The 24,073-nt window shown below is 38.0% G+C and overlaps 1 protein-coding gene across 1 annotated transcript in view; it reads left to right on the top strand.

Moving 5' to 3' along the window:
- LOC102237992 (excitatory amino acid transporter 5-like) overlaps nt 1-24,073 on the top strand; it is a 44,536-nt gene that overhangs the window by 2,784 nt on the left and 17,679 nt on the right. The window contains exons 2-3 of the mRNA XM_023339091.1: nt 19,725-19,804; nt 23,310-23,525. Coding sequence (XP_023194859.1) covers nt 19,725-19,804; nt 23,310-23,525 — 296 coding nt within the window. The remainder of the gene's footprint in view (nt 1-19,724; nt 19,805-23,309; nt 23,526-24,073) is intronic.

The raw sequence follows: 24,073 nt of genomic DNA, 5'->3' as shown, positions 1-24,073 counted from the left end.
GCTTCCTGTTTTGATCTATGAAGAACTATGTGCTGCCTTCACTAGATAGATAGATAGATAGATAGATAGATAGATAGATAGATAGATAGATAGATAGATAGATAGATAGATAGATAGATAGATAGATAGATAGATAGATAGATAGATAGATAGATAGATAGATAGATAGATAGATAGATAGATAGATAGATAGATAGATAGATAGATAGATAGATAGATAGATAGATAGATAGATAGATAGATAGATAGATAGATAGATAGATAGATAGATAGATAGATAGATAGATAGATAGATAGATAGATAGATAGATAGATAGATAGATAGATAGATAGATAGATAGATAGATAGATAGATAGATAGATAGATAGATAGATAGATAGATAGATAGATAGATAGATAGATAGATAGATAGATAGATAGATAGATAGATAGAAGTCCAAAACCTCTAGGACTGAAATAAACTCGCCATCTACTACCTGTTTCTTGACAAAAATAGTAAAACAGTCAGTAACATGGCAGCAGCTCACTGTTAAGGACATCTAGATGTTGTGAAGACAACTTGTTGAAATTTTATGTAAGAATCAGAAAGAGGACGCAAGAGGCATTGTAGTGACTTCAAATGTTGCATGGTCATAGGTTCCAGACAAGCTGGTCTGATTATTTTACAAACGTCTGACATACTGGGATTTTTCTCTCAGGTTTACAGAGAATGGTTCAAGAAAAGTGTTAACATCCAGTGAGAAGTGGCTGTGTGGACTATAATACATTGCTGATGTGAAAGGTCAGAGGAGAATGGATGGAATGGACTGAGATATTAACTAAACATGGGTTATAACTAAGGTATGCGGAATACCAGCTCTGAACACATCCTGTCTAACCATGTAGCTGATGGGCTACAGCAGCAGAAGACTTGTGTATTTAATAAGGAAAGTTTCAGGACTCGACAAATGTTGCGGATCAAACATGTTAAACTGCATAAACATAAACCCGTTTTTTTTATTTTTGCAATGTAATGAAAACCGGCACATTTTAAAGAAAATTTCTAAAGTTTTAAAATGTCATGATCAGCTGATTCTCTGTCCTGGTCCGGCCCGTCTGATGCGTGTTTACAGAACACCTCAGTGACTAGTGAACGGTATAATCCATTCTATCCATCCTCACATTTCTCTGTGTGTCCGAGAATCGCTTCGGGTTTTTAATCAAACAAGAACACAGACAAACCCAGAGACAAGATTACAGACATACACTCAGGTTTACATTTAGTACCATCGATGTATTACCTGTAACCTATCCAGAGAAGAGCTCCATGAAGTAAAACCATCACCCCTAAAGGCTAAAGCCTCCTGTTGTCAAATACTCCTAAAAATAGGCCATGTCTCCTTGACTCTCACAATAGGGGATTACAGTCCAATCAAACAAATGCTTTCTGTAACTGTACATCAAATAAAAGTGCCTGTCAGTGGGATTCATCCCAGGGGACACCAGAGATACACACCTATGTGTTTCCAGACAGCCTGTAGAAGCCCAGACTCTCCTCTATGAGACGGGGCTGCTCATCTGCTCAACTCTACATGTGGGGATGAGGACTCCGTATGGGGCCCATACTCGTGCCCCACAAGAAGAAGTGCTGTTTAAGGTTTAGTGGTTAGGTTTAGGACTATGGGGTGAAGTGAGTTTAGGTCAGGGTTAAGGTTAGGCATGTACTGGTAATGGTTAGGTTTAGGATTAAGGTCAGGGTAAGGCTATAGAAATAAATCAAAAAATGACTGTAAGTCAATACAAAGTCCTTACTAGGATGGAAATACAAGGATGTGTGTTTGTGTGTGTGTGTGAGAGAGAGAGCGAGAGACAGACTCCTGTGAGCTGAGATAAGACTTAAGAAATGTTTGAGGTGAATTGGAATATTGAGGATTAGCCCAAAGGACTGCAGTTAATTACTGTTTTGGTGGTCCACAAACCTATTAATATTTTCCCCACTTAGTCGATTATTTTTAACCATCTCTCTGCTCTCTGATATCTCATCATCTGTTCTGAGCATATATTGTATGTATGTTTTCAGTTTTGCAAGTGTGTGCAATCCTTTACATCATTTCATACAGTCTCATGATACAGCGATGTGTGATTTCTTTCCCTGATCAGTTTTAATTCGAAGTTTTAAACACTTACGTCAAACCTAGATTATTTTTTTGTAACACATACAATAGAATTCTGTTTTTGGCACACACACAAAAAACTCTGGAGATTTATCTAACATGTATAACAGGGTGCTGAAGTCCAGTCCAGTCTGTCCTGCAACTATTAGATGACTCCCTTCTCCAACATATCTCAATCAGATTAATTTCTCAATCTCTTGGCCTCATCAGAGTTAAATGATGATGATGATGATGATGATGATGATGATGATGATGATGATGATGATGATGATGATGATGATGATGATGATGATGATGATGATGACGATGATGATGATGATGATGAGACTGTGAGGATCCAGCCATGAAGGACTAACCTATACACATGGAACAAAGAAACTGATATAAAACCTGTTTGTCCCAGAATGCATTGCATTAACCCAAGAAGAAGAGGATGAGTGTTACAGTGTGACTACGTGGCATGGCTAACAAAACTGGCCTGCTGACCTCTGTCCTTCCCTTTTCTGGAGCTGTAACAGACGACATCACATGGGATCCAGCCTCACTGGGAGCAGACGACCACTTCTTCCAAGAAGTAAATTTATAATTCTGCAGAATGAATCTATGAGTTACAGGTTCCCCGAACAGAATCGCTGCCTCTGATCCTGTCACTGAATCAACTGAGCTGATGCTTCGCCTGTTGTGAAAGTCCCCAACCACCAGAACTGAAAAAAAAGGAACCACTTTTTCCTCATCCACCGACTCCCTTCCTTCACTCATTCACTTCGCCTCACTGATCACTGGAGATCTCCCAGTTCAAAAGAACAATTAGAATGTCAGAGCAAATGGTTGCTGTGGTGGCGCAGGGGCAATGCACAACCCACATATTGAGGCCTTAGTCCTCATACTGGTGGTTGCAGGTTCGACTCCCGGCCTGGCAACATTTTCTGCATGTCTGCCCTCTCTCTCATTACCCTCTTTCCTGTCGAACTACTTTCAAATAAAGGCCACTAGAGATAAAACCTTTAAAAAAAAAAGAATGTCAGAGCAGAAACTAATTAGATCCGAATAAAAGAATCAAGGTCATTCTATGAGTTATTTTATGTTTTAGCCTTGCATATTTTGGTGCTATGAGTAATTGACAACATATTTCTGAAGCACACTAAATTAGTTTGAAAGACAATTCTGTCTCATTTTCAAACTTATTCTGAAATAAAGCAGCTTTGTCTACTCAGGGTCTGGTATCCTTGACCCAAAGAAGAAATCACTTAACAATATTTAGTTATTTGATCAGTTATTTCAAGTTATATCATTATTACAACATTTATCAATATTGTTTTATATGTCAGGTTTACCCAAAAATTTGCACACTTTTAATGAACAATGGCTTTTATACGCCACTGGATGTTACTCCTGATTGGTTCTTGCTCATTACTATATCTCCAATTATCTCCTGATTAGCTATTTTGGTTCCCATGGCAACATTACCAAGGGACATGTCCATTTCTCTGGCAGCACAATGCTCCCTTACAAAGACTGCACCTTTGGTAATTTGTGATAAAAGTGTTTTATAAGTGTGCCTTTACCCTGACATTCACAGTAAAGCAGCAGTAACAAAGCATTTGCTGTTTGCTGCCATCCTTCCTGTCTGACTGCAGCTCTTCAACATGAGAAGCAAAGAGCTTAATTTATGAAGCAGGAAAAAGCTCTTTGTGGAAGTTTTCTCTGCAAATGATTAAGTAGAACTTTCAGAAACCAGATCTGCACCATTGAAAACAAAGTTTCAGGACTGAATTTTCAATATTTTTATTCAGTGCCTTCAAACATAGAATGGAATAGAATAGAATTCAACTTTATTGTCATTGCACTGTCACAAGTACAAGCAACGAGATGTAGTTTGCATCTATCCAGAAGTGCTCTACGAGATATAAATATTTATTCACAGATGTACAAGACTATGTATGTATGGACTATAAGGGGTTATAGCAAGAGATATAGATATTGTGTATAAATATAAATATGGGAGCTATATGCACAGATTATACAGAATATACAAGAATGTTAGGGAATGGATTATATATGTACATAATATAATACAAGATAAATAATGGCAGATAAAATTTACAGGTTGTGTGTGTGTGTGAAGAAAACAGTCCTTGATGTGTGTGTGTGTGAGGATAGTCCATGTGTTATTGTTGTATGAGAGGATAGGGGAGTACAGTCCTTATAGTTTATGTTTTATGTCAGGAGGCGTTCAAAAGCGTGACAGCTGTGGGAAAGAAGCTGTTCCGGTGCCTGGTGGTTCTGGTCCGTAGGCTTCTGTAGCGCCTCCCAGAGGGCCGGAGGGAAAAGAGTGTGTGTGCTGGGCGAGTGGAGTCCTTTGTGATTTTCCCGGCCCTTTTCAAACACCACTTCCTGTAGATGTCCTTGATGGCAGGGAGCGTTGCCCCGGCGATATACTGGGCAGTTTTCACCACCTTCTGCAGCGCCTGCCGGTCAGAGACAGAGCAGTTCCCGTACCAAGCTGTAATACAGTTGGTGAGGATGCTCTCAATGGTGCAGCGGTAGAAGTTCGTGAGGATCTCTGAGGACAGGTGGTTCTTCCTCAGGGTCCTCATGAAGAAGAGGCGCTGATGCGCCTTCTTAATGAGTTTGGAGCAGCTGGTCGTCCAAGTCAGGTCCTCGGAGATGTGGACTCCCAGGAACTTAAAGGTGTCAAACATTTGATGTAAATTAGAGCTATTTGAACAAATTTAAATGAAAATAATCTAATTCCAGCAGCTCTACATGTAAGCAGCTGTTTAATTCAGAAATGGTCATTTGAAGCCAAATTTTTCACTTTACAAGGACAAACATTTTCCCTCATTGTCTTAAGTTAAGATATTTGATTTAATTCATTTGATGGCTTTGATTAATTTTTTCTAATTTATAATAAGAACAAAATTTAACTCCAGTGTTTTTTATAGTGTTTAATCATTTTTCTCTTTGTATAGAACAATATACAGTAGATTGCTAATTTAATTAATGGCACATTACATTTGCAAAACATGCTGATTTGCACAAAGGAGTTATGGTTATGTAATTATATCTCTTAACCCTCCTGTGATCCGAACATTTTGTTTACTCCTCTTCATTTCTTAATATTTTTTTAGTAAGTGAATAATAAAAATACCTCTTGTAACACAACAAAACTAAATGTAGCTTGATTCTGTGAACAATTTAACATCAGCTCTTATGTTGTGTCTCATAATTATATGAGATGTTCAATACAAGAACATCTTCTGCTCAACATAAGATGTTGAACATAAGATAAAGAAAATCTTCACTAGATGATGTTCATCTCATAAAATGTTCGTATGCTGAACATCCTCAGTACAAGATAAAGAACATTTTCTGTTCAACATAAGGTGTTGAACTTATAAAATGTTCGTCAACATAAGATGAAAAACATCATGTCCTTCTTACCCCACGTTGAACATAAAATGAAGAACATTCATATGAGGTGGAGATGTTCTTCATGTTCTTTCATTAAGTCTCTGAGACTGGAAGGACTCTTTGCCATCACCTTAATCTTTACTTCCCTTCTCTGTATAGTAAGTTTAGGGTTACTGTATTTGTAGGGAAAATAACTCAAATGTAAAAAAGCTAGGAAAGCAAACAGAAAAAACCAACAAAACAAAACAAAAAAATGTCTCTAAATTACCGGCAGCTGTGGTTGGCAGAATTTAATTCTGTATTTTTCTGGTAAAAATCTGGCAACCACAGCTGCTGGTACTTTACTGTAAATTAGAGACTTTTTTGTTTTTTTACAGTGCACTTGTTGTTCATCAACAGACGGGATCAATCAGTCTAACAGTGAACTTGAATCTGTTTTAGCTCATTACCTTGTTCACAAAAAGAAGAAGCCACTTTGCCTCTCATGCTGAAGGTCATCCATTTAGTTGGGCATGCCAGTGAAAACCTTTGTTATGAATAGAAAGCCTCTTCATCGCTTTGAAAGCTGAAAGATTAAATAGTTTGTGTTGCATTCTGAAACTGTAATACAGCGTTAGGGAAAACCAAGTTCAACTCTGGGGCATCTATGAGAGGGAAATCACCAGCTAGATGTTTTTAATCAGACGTACTCTTCTGACTGATCAGTGGCCAGCAGTGTGACGACGTTCTGGACTAAAGGAACTTACTGATGTGTGTTGCAGTGAAGCAGGACAGACGTCTGAAATGACAGAGTTTTAGATCTCAGCATCCAAACAAACTGGTCCAACAGAAACAACGAAAATGTGGCCTGTTATGAAAAACTTAAAAATAAACTCAAACTCTTGTTTAATATTGACGGAGGTGAGAAAATATTGGAAAATCTGAAGGTTTTCAGATATTGGTTCCTATAAATTTTTCAGTACTATTAAGCCTCCTTAAATAAAACATAAGAGCTTCTGTCTACGCAGACCTGTAATCTGAAATTTCACCATTAACATGTTAACATGAACACTGTTTCCTAGATTTAACATACACTAAATTTCCATTATGGAAATTTAGTAAAATCAGAACATCACCTTCAAAAATGATTTTGCAAGTTAGTATTTTACGATTATTGTGAACTTATCTGGTGTCAGTCGAGCTTACTTGAAATTGCTTAGTTCTGTAAGCAACCCTATGGAGGAGTAGGGCTACCAGATCTTTGCCAGCAATAAAATATGTTTAACACTCCTACTACTGATTGGCCAGGATGTAATCCAGTGGGAGAAATTCAGCTCCATAGGAGAAATACCAGATGGCGCATTGAAGGGAGATGAGAATCAAGTGGAACTGCATAGGAATTTTTATTTTATTTGGCTTCTTCTTGATAGTTCCTTAGGCTGCATTGTATTTCACTTGTGATACTCCTGTTCTATACTTCTATATTCTGTCAAAAGTTATTTTAAGTTTTTAGATAACTAAAAAAGAAACAGGTGCACCCCAAGTTTATCAATGGAGCAGTTGTGTCATCACAGCACTGATTGTTTTACACCTGTGAAATAGAATCACTGCTGTCACTCTACTAAGCACAAAGTCTCGCAGCAAAAGAAAACTCAACAGGAAGTTATTTTTTACATCTAAAACCAGCAGAACACATTTAAGCTGCACACCTGTTATCCTGTTATTATATTTGCATTGTCTCTAATTTTGATGTTTCAAAATGCTGCTTTGGAACCATAGTCTCCAGTATGTGGTGGTTTTTGATATGGGTCGGATCAATGTTTAGCAAAACAACATAATTTAACATTGTCAAGTGTAACATGGCACAGCGGGTGATTGACAGCGATAAGACCCTCCTCCTAGCTCTGATTGGTTGTTTCTAGTTTGAACTTTTCTTTAGGAAGAAAGCAGAGAGATTTTAGATGCATACCCATTTTTTGGCTTAAATTTGACTTTTTTCTGATATCAATATGGGATTGGGAGACCCCTAGTTGTAAAATATACATATTGTCGGTAAATATTGGTTAACAGCAATATTAATATGGGATATCGATATCTGCCCAAAATTGCTTATGGGTGCATCTATTACTTTTGTGGCTTTACACAAACATAACAGTGATAAACTGTGGTCATAGTTGATATTCCAGCTGGTTTGCTTTGACTAGATGTTTTAAGCCACAGCTGGAGCTTCAAGGAGGACATGACAGAAAAAAACAACTGTCAGTCTGTTTTGCTGTTGCTGCTCACAGAGGTCTCCGTTTTTCCACCATACGATACTGAGATGGTCATGATCACTGTTTTATACTTTACAGTGGTGAAACATTTTCTTTGTGTCACAAATCAAAGCCATTTCATGTAGCTTGAAGTATGTGAGCACATCTGTTATCATATCTGGACCAGAGAGACTGTGTCCATTATGGCTGATTTGCAGAATAAAGACAACTTACAGTTTTCTGGTTTATTTGGTCAGTAAGTGCCATGATGGGACGTGTACCATTCCTCTGCATTACTCTCAACTTCTTTGTTTCTCCTCTTCAGTCATGTCAGCTATGTATCTGGTATATGTACCTTACTTATATTTATTGTCTTTTGAAAAACAATTTTTGAGCTGCAAGCCTGACCTCTGACCTCTGTTATCTGGCACATGGAGCCTTTTCTTAATGGGCAGTGGAAATCCATGATGACCTTGTTCATTTCTTTTTAAAGAGTCCCTGAGGTTCTTGAGAAAAGTGACATCCACATATGAGGAAAGGTTTTTTTTTTTTTCATTTCATCTGCTTTGAAATCCCTCTGTTATGCACAAACTGCATCAGAGAGAGTTATTGGTGGCATCTCTTTTCCAGATACGAGATGGATGAAGTGGTTTATATGCTTTCTGTTTGTTGAAACCTGTCTGTTAATTCTCAGCCTGATCAGTTCAGTGTCACATGCAACACTGTCTCCCACCAAGCAGCGACACCGAGTACGTAAACGGTCATAAAGATTTGTTTTTGTGTAAATATGTCCACTGGACGCCTCATCTAAGAGCAGACCTCAGAGGAGGAGCAGACCTGAGTATGCAGGGACCTTTACCGCCTCGCTGTTCACACCTACATTTTCTCCCATCATTCTCCATAGTTCTAGTGTCACTGGGGTCATTTCCACTTGAAGGTCATGACTTTCCTCTTTCTCATTAAAGGCTGACACATTCTGTGTCTGGGTTTATAGCAGATTCCACCCACACAATCTTTGAAACAAGACATTGACGTTCTCTAGCAACTGTGGTTAAGTGCCACAGCATTTATGATGCCTGATGCGCCACTTTGGGTTTGGTCTATTCGTTTGACTTTCTGCAGCTGTTGCATGACGGCAGATTGGATGCTTTTATGTGAAGATTTGAAAGGTGAGGCTCTGACTACAACCTCTTGAACTGTGGCTCTTTTTAAATCAGCCATAAAATATTATATACTTCTTAACAAATGTCTTTCTATCCTTTAGCTGTCTCATCATACACAAAGATCCAGAATTTGACGTTTTGTTACAAAACGCTTTGTTCTTGAGACACTTTCATTAACCCTTTTCTGTTCTCTTGTCGCTGGTGATTCCAAAGCACAAAGAGGATGGATGGAGGTAACTGTGTTGCACGCTACATGAGCTTCAAACAGGAGAAATTCTGCAAATTCACTAATCATTGGAAACTCTTTTTTTTTCTTGCATCATAGCCTTTGTAATCTGATTTTTTTTTCTGGCAGTTGTCCAGTCTTATAGTTTCTTGTGTCACTTTTGATTTTCTTCACAATCGCTTTTGTATTTTTGGACCTTCTGTCTTCTCGTTTTCATATAATGTGAGAAGATAAAGAGCAATATGGGATGTGGGATTGATCGGGCAACAGTAGACTCATGAGTGGAGAATGAAAAGTTTTAATCTAAAAACTCCAAGGCAGCATTGTTCATGCCTTAATTTAACTTTGGGAAACATTTTGAATGTACAAACAAAGTAAATCTCCATTAGCTAATGGCCTTCATGACTATAAAAGTGAATATCAGTGTGAGAAGGAGTAAAGATTAAGGTTGCTGCCCTCTGCCAAGTGTTCCTGAAATACAGAGGAAATTATAAATGGGACAGATTTTTGAAAAGTTTCCTTCTTGCAGCAGCAGTTTGTTGAATGCTGCTGACTGTTTCATTGCAATTCACACCTCAGTGAAGTTGATAAAAAACATGTCATGGGAATAACCCACTAAAGGACAACTGATATCTTAACCTTGTGCTAAATCAATGGGTTTTGTGGAAGGGAGATGTAAAAACCATCAAAGAAATAACAGCTTACCTGTCTGGGGAGAAAAGACTTCAGGAGGAATGGATTTCCTTCTGCACAAAGAGACAAACCTGTCAACTTGGCCATTAGTTCAAACAGGAAGAAGGTATTTTATGTGTGGATAGGAGAGTACCTTAACCTCAACAGATGCAAAGGGTATAAATTACTGAAATGTTTGGTTTCAGTAAAAAAAAAAAAAAAAATGGTTATGATTGCATTAACCATTCGAGAGAAAACAATCTACTTTGCTTTTGCTTTCTAAAGCTCCAGTCACCTAGATTTGAAAAAAGTGGAAAACACAGAAACTTAGTTATGAGAGATTTCCTCAGCTGTAACCTTTAATCCTCAGCTCTCATTTATCCTGCAAATTGTTGAATATGAAAGAAGATTTTTAACAGCAAGTGAGAAAGTTTCATATTCATATCTCTGTAGGCTAAATGCTTTATAAATATGACTTACTTTGTCAGTCCTCAGTGTGAGAATACATTCATCTATGACTTCTTAAAAAACATTAAAAGTTGCAGTTCAGTTGTTTTCCTCCTTAACCAGGTAAAGATGCCTGTAGCCTTTGACTGGTGCGTGCTTGAAGAATTGGTATGTGCGTAGTATTGGTGTGTGTGGAATTGGTGTGTGTGTAGGATCGGTGTGTGTGTGGAACGGTTCTTGATGTGCTGACTCCAGTCTCCAAAATTCTTGAGTGCATTGTGCTTGACATTCCTCTCACGCCGGTTTTCCCTGTTGCTGCTTCGCATTTTCCTGCTAACGTTTTTCTTTCCACTGAACATGTAATGACCCAGTTACATGAAACTATGTGAGCTCAAATTGACCTTTTTTTTTTTTTTTTTTACAACATTCACATTTTTAGAGATGTGGGCCTAATTATAAATTCCACTTTCTGTGTTTATATTCTGGGGGTTCTGGTAGGTGTTAGCATTCCCTGGCAGGATGCCCGAAAAGCTAATCTCCATGATGCTAGTAATTTCAGAAATGGGAAAACCGTTCCATGAAATAATTGCATACAGTAAAAGTTATGGGGAAGAGGGCTTTGCATATATTGCTAAGTTTTAAACTCCTTGAAATGAACCATGCCAATTCCTAAAAAGCATTCCTTTCTCACACTCCTATCAGCAGCAGAACCTCTGCAGCCAAGCTTTTCTAAAATCAGCTTTCCTCTATTTTAAAATGAGGTTTTATGCAAAATCAACATTTTTTGGTTTAATTTTGCGCTATAATGTCATTCCTGATCAAACACATCCTCACCTCAATTTCTGCATTGTGATATTATGTTTTTTGTTGTTGTTACTCTTCTTCATGGGTGCCGTTGTTGATCATTAATCAGCTGACTCATTAAATGTACTTTCACATTCATGAGGATTTTTGCTTTTTGCAACATTCAACCTTTTATGGTTGAATGTTGGGAGTAGAGGCCACAACATGAGGCAGAACCTGGAAGTCAAATGTTGAGGTGCAGCTGTTATTTCTAGAGGAGACGTTGCTTTCAGGTGTTCGTGTGCAAAGGTTTAGAAGTCTAGATGCTTTTGACACACACCTTTTTTAGCCTTTGTACATTTCTTACTTTAGCTCTGTCATGCATGAATTATGATCTTTTATGTCACGATTTTTTCCCCCCAAAGTGCTTTTGATTTTCTTAAGGCATAAGAAAGAGGTAGGAAAAAGAATTCTGTAAATAAATAAATAAAATCTAGGATTTTTTTTCTAGGGATGAACATTGGGTTTATCCCTATGTTTTGTCATTTTCTCCAAATACAAAGTAATTTGGAAAATATATCAGTAGTATTAGTCTGCACTTGCATTGAATGATCAGTAGTTGATAGTGTATTGTATGATGCATTACTGTGCAAGTCAGTGGTCTGTGTGCATTTATAACATAAAAATCCACAAGAAACACAAGAAAATGGCTTTTAGATACAGTAGCTGTCCACTGCAGTGACCGCTGTGCATGAAAGGGTTAGTTTTGTTCATGGCTCATTTGGGTTTGTTGTTCTTTGATTTCGGTCACTCGGTGTTCTATTCTTGTTTTGAGATTGTCATTTTAGTATTAAAGTTTATAAATTCTATGCAGGAACACATTTTTGTTCTCTCTCCCAAAGCTGATAGTAAATGATGTCATCCTCTTTCGGGCCTGGTTGGAACTTCTTGTTTGTCCTTGATGCATCATTTGGACAGAACTTTTTTCTTGCACTGCTCTCAACACCCGTTATATAGAAATACTTCAGTGTGAAGACTCTGTGGGTTTTTCCAAGAGTTCTGCAGCCATGTTATTGTGAAGTGTGAAATGTCTTGTCCAGAACAAACTTTATTCAACTTGACATTTCTAGTAAAAGAACAGATTTATTTGCTTTCATGGAGGTTATGTGTTGGCCTTCAGCCTTTATCTTTGGTATAGCTTGATCGTTTTGTGTTCCTTTCTAAGTCTTATAGTCATTTTCCGTGATCTTCTTTCTTTGGTTTCTCAAACACTGTGCACTCCACTGATTCGTCTCTGCTGGTTTGCTTGTAACTCAGTCCAGAAACAGTCAGTGTCAATGGCTCTTTGTGAGATTCTTCCATTGTCTATTTCCACACCGTTTCTCCTGTCTCCTTTTATCACTGCTCAGTCTGTATTCATCACAACCCGTGTTTAACATTCCTCTCTCCATCTGCCTAACAGCTAACAGTTCAGTAAATCATCATCACCTACAACATCAGGTTGACATTCGCCTGTCTGGCTTTGGGTCCAACTTCACAACAAATTATGACAGAGTTAACCCTTAACCTGTTGGCTGCTTCCTTTCTCTCTCCTTGCTCAACCTGTCAATTTGGATGAATAGTCATATTAGAACTGAGTACTTTGTGAGATGTTCAAACCTTAACAGGTTTAGAACCTAATTATACATTTTTATTTATGACCTCCTCCCTGCTGTGTCTGCTGTTCTCAGGTTTTTATGAGGCTGTTTGTTCTCTAACAAGCCGCTGAAGACTCATGGAACAGCTGAAGTTAAAAGTTTTGATTATCCACAAATTCAGTTAGCAGTTTGCTTTTGTCAGTGGCTCGTCTTTGTTAACACGATGTCACATTCGTGCAACAAAATGCTTCCTGTTCCTGCTTTAACTGTAAATAGGCTCATAAAACTGTGGTTCAGTCTGTGGCTGGAGGTCTGACATTCTGTAACATGAGAGATGAAGTGAGTCAGGGGCCACATCAAGACCATGAATGTACTCATGGGCAACAAAATATAATGATAAAACTACACAATTAATTGCTAAAATATTCTCTCTGATTCAGTGAGAACTTCTAAAAGTTTTGCAGTATTGAACATCTTTTCACATGTATGTAATTTGGGAGAATACAGATAAAAACTGCTTTGGTTTAATTGATGAAACAATATTTAAACTTACTGTACTGTTTTCTTGGCGGCTCCATTTATGCCTCTCTAGGATCTAGAGGGCCACATAAAAAGTTATGGCCGTTAATGACCGTGAACAGGAAATGATCCCAATGCACTAATGCTTCGTTGATGATTGATCACATCTCCAGAGACCAACAGTGTTCGCAAGAGTTCCTTTGCATGCTGTCCGCTCTCTGCAGTATGTTCTGTTTCATTAGACATCTGTTGCTGAGCCACAGCTGTGACATCAGGTTTGAAAAAACGTCCTAAGAAGCTTTTTCAAACCCCTGATCCATGGCCAAGTTTGTTTTGACAGAGTGAAGAAATGAGATTGGTCTGCAGAGAGGCCACAGCCCAGGAGACGAGACAAAACACACGAGCGCCATGTTTGCTGGATACAGATGAGCTTTTCGCTATGAATTATGGGTTGTGTTTATGTGGAAATAAATCTACGTACTCAAGTGTCAGAGAACAAGAGTGGAAAAGCTCGGTCTGTCACGATGGTTGCACTGGCATCCCCTGTCTGCAAAGCTGGAGCTTCCAAATGACTTTAGTTCCATAACTTACATCCTTTCTCACTTTCATGCTTCTATCTGTTCAGGTGACTGATGCCCGATTGTGCAATGCAGGTAAATACTGCAAACCACAAGAGGCTTTTTTGTCATTCTTGTAATATTAAATTAGACAGACCTTATAAAATATAAAAGGTACTTTCCAAATAATTATTTAATTTATTATATTTGAAACAAATCTGGAATTATGTGAATGAATAATTACTCCACTTGTTAAATCATAAATTTACAATGATGAATTACATTTATTTGCAACACTGGAATAACAATGTGTCCATTTTTAAGGCAGCTACTGATCCGATTAACGATGGCACCAAAAGGAGACTACTCGCGTTAGCATTTTAGAAGCTAACAACTAGCATGCCTAAGCTGCTCAACCACTGGATTACACATGTGAACACAGCAAAAAATATCATGAGAAAAGATTGACATACAATATCTGCGATTATAAAGCTTGCCAGATTATTCATGATATCATTGTGTATAAATGTGCCTTGTGTTTAATATTACGTGCATTAAAGATTATTGAATGTCAGCCATTTTTCTTGATAAAATTTTGTTTTAAAAAGCATGTTTAATCCAGAGGGAGGCCGGCCTTAGAATGCTGCTTGTTAGTTTTTTAATGCTAGCACCAACTTGTCCATACTAATGGACAGCAGACGAGGTATGTTAGTCAGTAGCATCTCCAAAGCTGAGACAAGTGAGTAATCTACTCGTTCTCCAGCGCTGGCAGCTAAGTTGCCGATGCCAGCCAATCATTAATCAGATCAGTAGCCAAGAAGGCAGCTGACCAGCTGGGGTGGAAAACCTGACTCCATGGATCAGGTCTGTTTGTCCAGAACATCCCATAGTGTCTCATTTGAATTAAGAACTTGAGAACTTGGAGGCCAATTTAACATCCAAACCTTTCTGCATTCACTATACTGTTCCTGAACCATTGTTGCTTTATAACCAGACATGTTTATCTGCTGTAATGCCGCGGCTGTCTCTGTCCTCACTGGTCTGCTGCTATGAAGCCACAAAATGCACCAAACTGTAATCCTCTTTGTTTTCTGACACCTTTCTATCAGGACCAGCAGTTTGAGTAGCACTGGTTCATCTGCACACATGGAACAGCGTTTAGCCTCCCATGTGGATCAGTAAGCCCCTCCAGCCCATGAGCCATCTGGGGCTCATCTCTGTTCCTTTCTTGGACCAATTTTGATTCTGGCTTAAATGCTCCCTTTACTGTTTTTTTTTTGTTTGTTTTTGCCAGGTTCTCACAAATGAATGTTGATGACAAAATTATCGTTGCCCCAAATATATCATATGCCATAATGATGAGATAATTAGTGTGATTTGTCTGATTTGTGTGTATTGACAATGACAAACTAGGCCAAAATGCGCTGGTTTTATAAATATTGGCAGTGGACTTCACATCAGCATCATCGACTAATAACAAGCATAACAATACATCCTGCTGTCCAACAGTTGCAGCCAGGAAAATCGGCATAGCAACAGTCTCCATGTGGCTGACAGTGGCTTTTGGTCATTAGAAACCTTTTCCTGTTTGAGTTCATGCGTTCATGACATTCTTGAAACCCTCTGCACAGATTAGCTCATCACTTCTCTCAGTATCTGGAGCATGATGGGGCAGCACTGCAGTTCTTGTCATGATTCATATGTTCCTACCAGCAGGAGGTGTCAGAGCAATGCTCTGTGTCTCCATGGGTAACAGAGAGTCTCGCCTTTTAGAGGCCGTGTAAATCACCATGCATGAGACTCAACTGAAGTATCACTGCTACCACATTTCGAGAGGTCAAGGGTTAAAAATGTCTCATCCAGGAATCTCTTCCCCCGTCTACCCAACTTCTTTAAGTTGGTTTAATACTTAAAATCAGATTTTCCCTGATTTTGTATTTTAGCACATCCAGTGGAAACCCAAATGATCAAAAAGTATTTTCTTACCGATGAAACAACCATGACTATTCATATTTGCAAACCCTCACACTAATACACATAAACTCTGAGAATCTGTAGTTTCAAGAATGTAGCAGCACAAGTCCTGCTTGTCTGAACAAATAGCGACAATAAGAAGAGCTGTTCAATGAAAAATGTAAAACATATGGAAAAAATATTTGTTTGCTTAGACAAGCTGAAATACAATATCTAGATTTGGAACTGCTTTAGATGAAAAAAATTTTTTTTGAAAAGGATCTTGAGTTGGTTAAGGTATTGCAATATGGACTTTGACTTTTATCACAATATTTTGCTGTAATATTGTGATAATGATACAAATTATTATCTCTTTTTCAGGTAACTTTATGCTTAAAGCGTCACAGACACAAATAATGATAAGCTTCTTCACGATGTGACTTAGCTAAAGAAATATGATTTATGACTGCACACAGAGACTTTCTTTAATCACATCTGGAATTTATCCTTCATTGTTTATTCTTATTACAACTATTCCATTTGGAAAAGGTACAAATCAGATTGTTTTGGAGGGTGGAAAGATTGGAGTTGATCTGCTCCGACTGACACAAAGAGTAGATAAAAATATGGCTTACTTTTGCCTGCTTTGTGGATGTAACCTAAGACTCAAAAGTAAACAAAGAGAAAGATAAAAACACAAAAATAAACTAAGAAACTAAACACCAAGGAATAAAGTAATGTGGTAACACCTTATTAATAATAATTAATACAGACAAGCGACCTGAGTATTAACTATTGAACAGAAATAAACAGCAAGGCAATGATCAAAACCAAACAGAAATAAAAGCCCAAACATCTAAAGATCATAAAACAGAAATATTGCAATTCATTTGGAAACAAACATAACTTGTGGCCCCTGATTACTTTTAACTTGGAAGTTTGGGCCCATGGAGCAAAAGACATGAAACATAACATTAGTATTGAGAGCAAAAATAAACTGAATTGGCTGTATGATTGTATTATATTAACTTTTTTTCTATAGTGTCTTGATGCTGTATTTATTGTCAGTTGACACCATCTTAATGAACTGAATGGAAAAAAATCAACTGAAACATTGAGTCATGCTTTATTTAGTTACCTTAGCTTAATTTAACATCTTTTAACTGAGTGCTGCAGATATTGAGATTTGACATTAACCACTATTTTCATAGTTTTGCTGTACTTCTGTTATGAGCTGCATTTAAAAAGCTCTCTGAGACCCAGACCCTGGGCTTTACTCTGAACACACAGCAGTGGGAGTTTTGGATGTATGAACCAATTAAACATCAGGGGAGGATTATGTGAGTCAGAGTTCATTTAATTCTTAGTATTGACCATCCTCTGTGAAGTCCTGGACAGCAGACTGTGCAGGATCATCCAGCAGGAGGTGGTGGTGGTGAAGTTCTTGTTTCTGCAGTTTCAAGGATTTCTCAGACAAGAATCAAAGCAACACTCTGGATATGTGCTTGATGGAGGTTTATAACATGACATTAAATTGAAGAAAACTGATTTTGCATAATAACTCTCCTTTAACAGCAGCGTCACCAATAATCAGAGAGTACTGCATGGCTGTTAAGAGTTCCTGCCTGCTTTTTTTCTGCAGCTGAAACAGACGTCTCTCAGTCATGCAGCGTTCTGCTCTGATGTGTCAGCTCTGGTTTCTAGATGCTCAGTTTGATTGATTTTTTCCTCTGGCAGTCATCCAAGTGTCTGTTTTTTTCTAAGTCGGGTAGATGCGGAGGTCATGACACGGCCTACCTGCTGTGAGCAGTAATTCAGTATTTATATGAGGAGGAAAGATGATATCACACTGTGTGTATGTCTGCAGGTGTACGGGTGTGTGCAGGCGTGTGTGTGTGTGTGTGTGTGACAGAGAGAGAGAGAGAAAGAGAGAGAGCAGAAGGGGTTAAACAGGGTTTTTATTCATTAAAATAAAGACAAAATAATTTGGTGTTGACTTTTTAAACTTTCTGGGATTGGCTGTGTCAGTCCTCAGGCCTTGTAAGATTTAAAAATCCATGGATGCTTTCTGTGTACCTTATAATTACAATTTGTTTGCATTGATTAGTTAACTAACCTGTAACTGTTCTTTTATTCAGCCAAAAGGTCATGTTTGACACTATGGATTATTTATCATCATACTGTATTTGGCTCATTTCAATACTCCATTAATTAAACACATTCTAACTACAGTATTTTCAAAATGAACATTCTGGTTAAACTATAAAGTAAGAATGAGAAAAAGACATTTCTCATGTCTCTGAGTATCAGTTGATTCAGCTGACCTTCCTTATACTCTATAGGCTTTTGAAAGTTTTATCAAGCAGACTATTTAGTTGATAGCAAATGATATTCCGGGAATGTTCATGTTTTTCTCCGAACAGAAATTCTTGAAGCCTCAAACCACAACAGCAAATAGAAAGCTGTATTTGAGCAGAAAGCAGCCAGAATCTGAATAATCAAAAGACTGGAACAGACAGGCTGGTCAGTTAGCAGGCGGTAAAACCTGCCCAGGACTTCATTTCAAAACTTTTGATATAGTTGTTGAGGATGCTGGTTTCTTCCAGTTACCTTCAGAATATGTCTAAATTTTCTCTAATGTCCTGCAAGTTTCTAGTCAGAACCTCTTAAAATTGCCGAAAAGAGAGAGCAAGTCAGGTTTTTTTTTTTTTTTTGCTGCATTGATTTTTCTAATACTAAACTCTGTCTTGGATCCATTAAAACCAGTCAGATGTTCTAGTGATAATTGTCTCACTGTCTAAAAATGAACACAGGTTTTAAAAAATCATAATCATCTCATGTCAAATTCTAACTAATGTTAATGAAAATGAACCACTGGTGTAACATGGTGTTACAGCTTAGGATCATTCAAGTTAGAAAGTTATCATATCAGTAAATAAAGGAATTAATATGAAAATAATTAACTATTGAACATAAAAAATTTGCTGATTAAAATGCTTGACAAATTTATATGTAACTGGATGGATGCTTTAAAATTGTAATCAAGATTTCTTAGATGAAAAGCATTTCATCAAAAGATGAGCACAACAAATCTGTGCTTCATCAAGGAAGAGTACATAGTTTAAAGGAGGTGAATGATGAAGAGTTGTACTGGATATTATTTTTGACAGACATAATATTTTAGCAACTGTAACAACTAATCTGTCAGTTAGTTCTAATTTGCCTCACCTATTAAATCTGCCTCTGTGATGGAAAAGATCAGCTTTAATGCCCTGCTTATCTTCTTTTGGGGTAGAAATCAAAACAGCTTGTAAGTTAACAAGAGATTCTTGTTTGGCAGATCTTCTCAGAGAGACTTTATAAGTATTTGTCTGCTCTGTTCATATCAGTTAGCCTGAACTTTTTGCTGCGTGTGCAGTTCTGCCCAGGTTGCCATTTTCCAGCAGCTTTTTTGTGGTTTTGCGAACTGAAGAGACGATGAGTTACCCGGAGAGCCGACTGTGACATCTGCCGCTGTTCCTGAGCATCGCACTGAGACTGCGGGAGAGTTAAACAGTTACATTTGGCACCTGATTATCTTCTGATTGAGAAAGTACTTATCCAATGCAGACCATTTACCATAAAGAAAATTAAGGACCTTCTTTTTTGGGGTAACTGTCTTCAAACAGGAGGGCGTCTCTGGGGCAAAAGGGATCAATAAGAAAATCAAAAGATTTACTAATGGGTTGCCATGTTTGTAATGTGCACCAGTTTTTTTTTTAACTACAAAAGGAAAATTAATGTCACCAGCCTCATTTTTGTTCATTCCTCTGGTTGCTTCTAAGGTGGAACATTCAGAGACTATTCAGAAGTTATTTTATCATCCTCTATTATTAATCATGACCTTTTCTTAAATATCATTAGACTGCTTTTCTTATCCTTCCTTCATGAACCTCTCCCTGCTGTGTCCTGTGCTCTGCTCCTGGCAGGAGGTGAAGTACTTCCAGTTTCCTGGTGAACTCCTAATGAGGATGCTGAAGATGCTCATTTTGCCGCTTGTCGTGTCCAGGTACCTGCACTCACAGCCCCGCCACAATTCTGCAATGGCCAGAATCAACACCTCTGGGCTGCATTGAAAAAAAGTTTTTCAATGTGAAAAACTTTTCACATTGTGCCACAAACTCTTATGTACTTTCTATGGATTTTATGTAAAACCACCAAGCTTTCACTATGGTTTCACTATGGTTCAGATTTAGATCTTATGTCCCCTATGACATTTTGTGTAAAGGCTAAAAAGTTCCGTTTTTTCTAATCACACAAATAACATAATTCTTTATTATTTACAGAAGAACGTTATAAAAGGAGCAGCATGTTGGCTGAATACATAAGTTGTTGTTGTTCTGTGGTCTGATCCCAGTACAGGGACTGGAACAGACAGCAGCGTTAATAATCAAGTTCCACTGAATCGTGACAGAAAAAATAATGTAAACCAAGAACAAAGCAGGAACACACCACTTTTGTTTCTTTGTGAAACACAACAATCGTCCTTCTCCTTTATATGATAATCGAAGCTCACAGTTTACAATTCCTTTCTGTTGATAGAAACGTGATTCATGTCTCAGTGCAAAAATACTTAATTACAGCCTTGACTCCAAGGAAATCTAACTTTTGCATTCAGTAATAAAAGCTGGAGTTGTGTGCTGTTATTAATATTATTATCACCAACGATGCTTCAAATGTTTCCCATTCAAGTTTTTTCAAAGCAACAACAGTAGGTCTGCATTTCAAGGCGTTTAGTCAGATACAGATTCAGATGTTCATATAGAGAATCGCCAAGCAGAACCCAAGAAAAAGATCCACTGGAAATTCTAAAAATGGTTCTAATCGCTTCAGTCAAGAAAAAACGTTAAAGTCTCGCTTTGAGTCAAATGTTTATACAGCTCAGGTTGTGAACCCACACAGCAGGAATGTTGGAGCAATGTGAGAACCAGACAGTGAAAAAAAACAAACAACTCATTCTTCTGTTAGTGAGGTTTCAAAACAAACATCTGCTTATTTATTTTTAGGTTTCTGCTAATATGTGAATTTGTCCCGAATGAGTAACTTATTGATTCACTGAAGTGGGTGAATGCAGAGATTTCAGTTACACTGGCTGCTTTTCCATTAGCCATAGGTTTGCGCTAATTGAAATTACAAAAATAAATTCATTCAATTTAAACTCACATTTTTGATAAAAGGTTTTTGCAGTAGGATGCTGTGGTTTTTCAGCCGTATCAGAATATGTATAGTATTTCACAAATCTGCAATGAAAACATTTTATCCACGTCACACGAGTCACGTGATCAACAACTGGATGTTACTACTGGTGGAAAAGATGAAGAAGACGAGAGGAAGTAGTCTTCCTCACGGTTTGCAGTTTGTTGTTTTTCAGACAATGTGCATTTGGCTCCACCAGACATAAAAAGTTGAAGAATCCATAACTCTTCTGTAAAATCACTGACTATAATTTTTCCCAAACGCCGCATATGTAGCTGCTCCCAAGTAGGCGGGGCTTGTCGCTCCAACCCCTTAATAAGAGCCCAACGTCTCCTCTGACTGGCTGATAGATGATGAGGGCCGGCTGAATTATGAATATATCTTGTATAACTGTCTATTGCTGCCATGATTTGAATGACTTATTGCGTGAAGGAGCTTATTCATGTGTGATTTTAATTTCATTCCTCATTCATCTTGAGGAAGAACCACAATTGCAAAATCATGTTTTTTCAACATCAGCAGAATATAGAAAAAGATTTGAGCCCATTTCGTAATGGAAACACAACTGCTGTGACTGGAGCCAGATTTGTAAGTAAAATTAGGCAGAGAAAAAAAAATGGAAGGATTTACCTGCTTTAGATTATCCAATCAAAGTTGTAAAGCTAACAGGATAAGTTCATGTGTCACGCAACGTTTGCAGTTGGATTGTTTGAATCAGAGGTAGAACTATGAGCAACTTCCTTAAGTGACATCATGGAAACGTCTAGAGAAATCAGACAAGATATTTGGTAAAGAATTATGGTCCTTCGCCGTCTGGTTCAGCCTTCAATACCACTGGAGGTTCCACATATAGATGTTCAAACAGAAGTATAAACACTATTGGATGATCTAGTCCTCATAGTGTTAAGGATGGAGATGTGTTCTGAGTCCCAGAGTGTGAAAATGTGAAATGTGTGAATCATCACCGAAACAAAAGCAATAGAACTGGTGAAGATGCACAGTGAAGCCAGTAGGAAACTTTACTTTTCCTAATCAGAGAACTAAACAACCTTAGCTGACCTCTTGTCCTTGCAAATCAGCCGATGTCCTCAGGGTTTCCTACTTCATGTTTGAGTCCAACACTGAACCCCGTTGACCAACATTTAAAAAAAAAAACTGATTGCAGCTCCATCTGTCAGGATCACGACAGGTGAAATCTGATATATGGCTCCCTTCTCTCTGGTGCTGCATTGTGTGACAACATTTTGTCCAGAACATAAAGAACCTGATAAGGAAATCAGAAAACGACTTGCAAACATTTTTAACTCTGCAGATATTTTTAATCTGCCAGATGTCATTTGTTGCCTATCACAAAAAAAGATAAAATAAATAAAATCATTATAAAAACTCAACAAGTTCTGATTTTTATTGACTTTTTAGTCAACAAGGACAGCATGACCTTACACATTCATCTGAGGAAGGACTGAATTAATTGAAAATGTCACTTGTCACTTTTACAAAAATGATCCTGGGATACGCAGCTGAAAGAGCCTTTACTGCCTGAATCAATCATTTACAAGACGATTAAGTTCAGCTGTGGAGCAAATTTTTGTATTTTTCAAAATTTTGCCAGTTTTATAGGACATAGGAAAAGGGTGGAGACACAAGACGTTGAGCAGAGGTCAGGAATCAAACCTTAGATGGAGGTTTGATGTAGGGAGCCCACTCTCCACTTCCACACTACCTCCCAAACTCAGTTTGATTTAGTGAAATGTTATAGTTTGTCACAGAAAATTATTGACCCTGACAAAGTAATTAATTTAAAGCAGTGCTGTTTTTTGTATTTATTTATTTTGACATTTAATTGCTCCATTTATGACAAAAAACCAAACCATTATTAACAAGTCTATATTTGAATATTAGGTTTTATAAAACACTCCAACACATAGAGCTTTGCCCAACTGAAATCCATAAGTAAACAATTCATTTTTAAAATTTATTAGATAAATATAAATACAGTGGTTACACCCCATCTATGTGTGGAGAAAATAAAAAGACAAAATTGAGGACGTATTTCTGAAAACTACATAAAGATGCCAAATTTAAAAACGAACTGAAAAGATAAAATGGTTCTGTTATTCAAAATGAAAGCAGCACTGTGACAAATCCTATTTATCTGTGAACAGCTAAAGCCCTGCAAACTTTCGGAGTTTACAAAAGCCTAATTTGTTTGAAATCAGCAAGAAAAAATATGTAATTGAACAGCAGCAAACAACATTTGATTACATATCCTGTGTAACATAAACAAATAAAGAACATCCAACTCTTCTTTCTTGCAGCCTGATGTCTGGACTGGCGGCTCTCGATGCCAAGTGCTCCAGCCGGCTCGGCCTGATCACCGTGTCGTATTATCTCTGGACCACGTTTGTGGCCGTGATCATAGGGATCATGATGGTGTCCATCATCCACCCGGGCGGAGCGGCCCAGAAGGAGGACTCTGAGGACAGCGGCAAGCACATCATGAGTTCTGCCGACGCTCTGCTGGATCTAATCCGGTAAGACGCCAACAGTCTGAGCTTCAGAATGGCATCACGGGCCGATGGGAGAGCAGAGACGAAGCCGTGACGGCGTCAGAGCCGAAGAGGCGCTTTTTGTTCCGTTATTCTGACGGGGGTGACAGGCCCTGCTGGTGGCGTGTGATTGATGCACATCAGCAGGAGGAACACAAAGCAGAGGACAAGTAATGCTTGTCAGAGCCTTGAAAAATCAGTGTTCTCAAAGCAAAAATCATTAAGTACAGGCAGCATGCAGGCTGAGCTTCAGATTGATACTGATGGGAAGACTGACTGCCTCCACTTATCCGGAGGAAGAAACCTACAGAATGAGTGTTTAAGGGGATGAAACGTGGACACTGACTGAACAAGTCTGAGCGCACATCTTTAGAGAGCTGGTGGATTCAGTCCTCAGGCAGCTACTGCAGTTATGATGTCTACAGTTATTTATTGGGGCAACTGAGGTTCAATGGAAGAATTCAGAAAGTTGTCAGTTTGATGCATTTTTCCTCCCCTGGGACATGTAGAGGTAGCCTCTAAGCAAGGCACTT

This window comes from Xiphophorus maculatus, chromosome 9, assembly GCF_002775205.1.
Source record: "Xiphophorus maculatus strain JP 163 A chromosome 9, X_maculatus-5.0-male, whole genome shotgun sequence".
NCBI classification, from domain to species: domain Eukaryota; kingdom Metazoa; phylum Chordata; class Actinopteri; order Cyprinodontiformes; family Poeciliidae; genus Xiphophorus; species Xiphophorus maculatus.
Note: the sequence above shows the minus strand (reverse complement) of the source record. Positions and strands in the feature narration are given on the sequence as shown.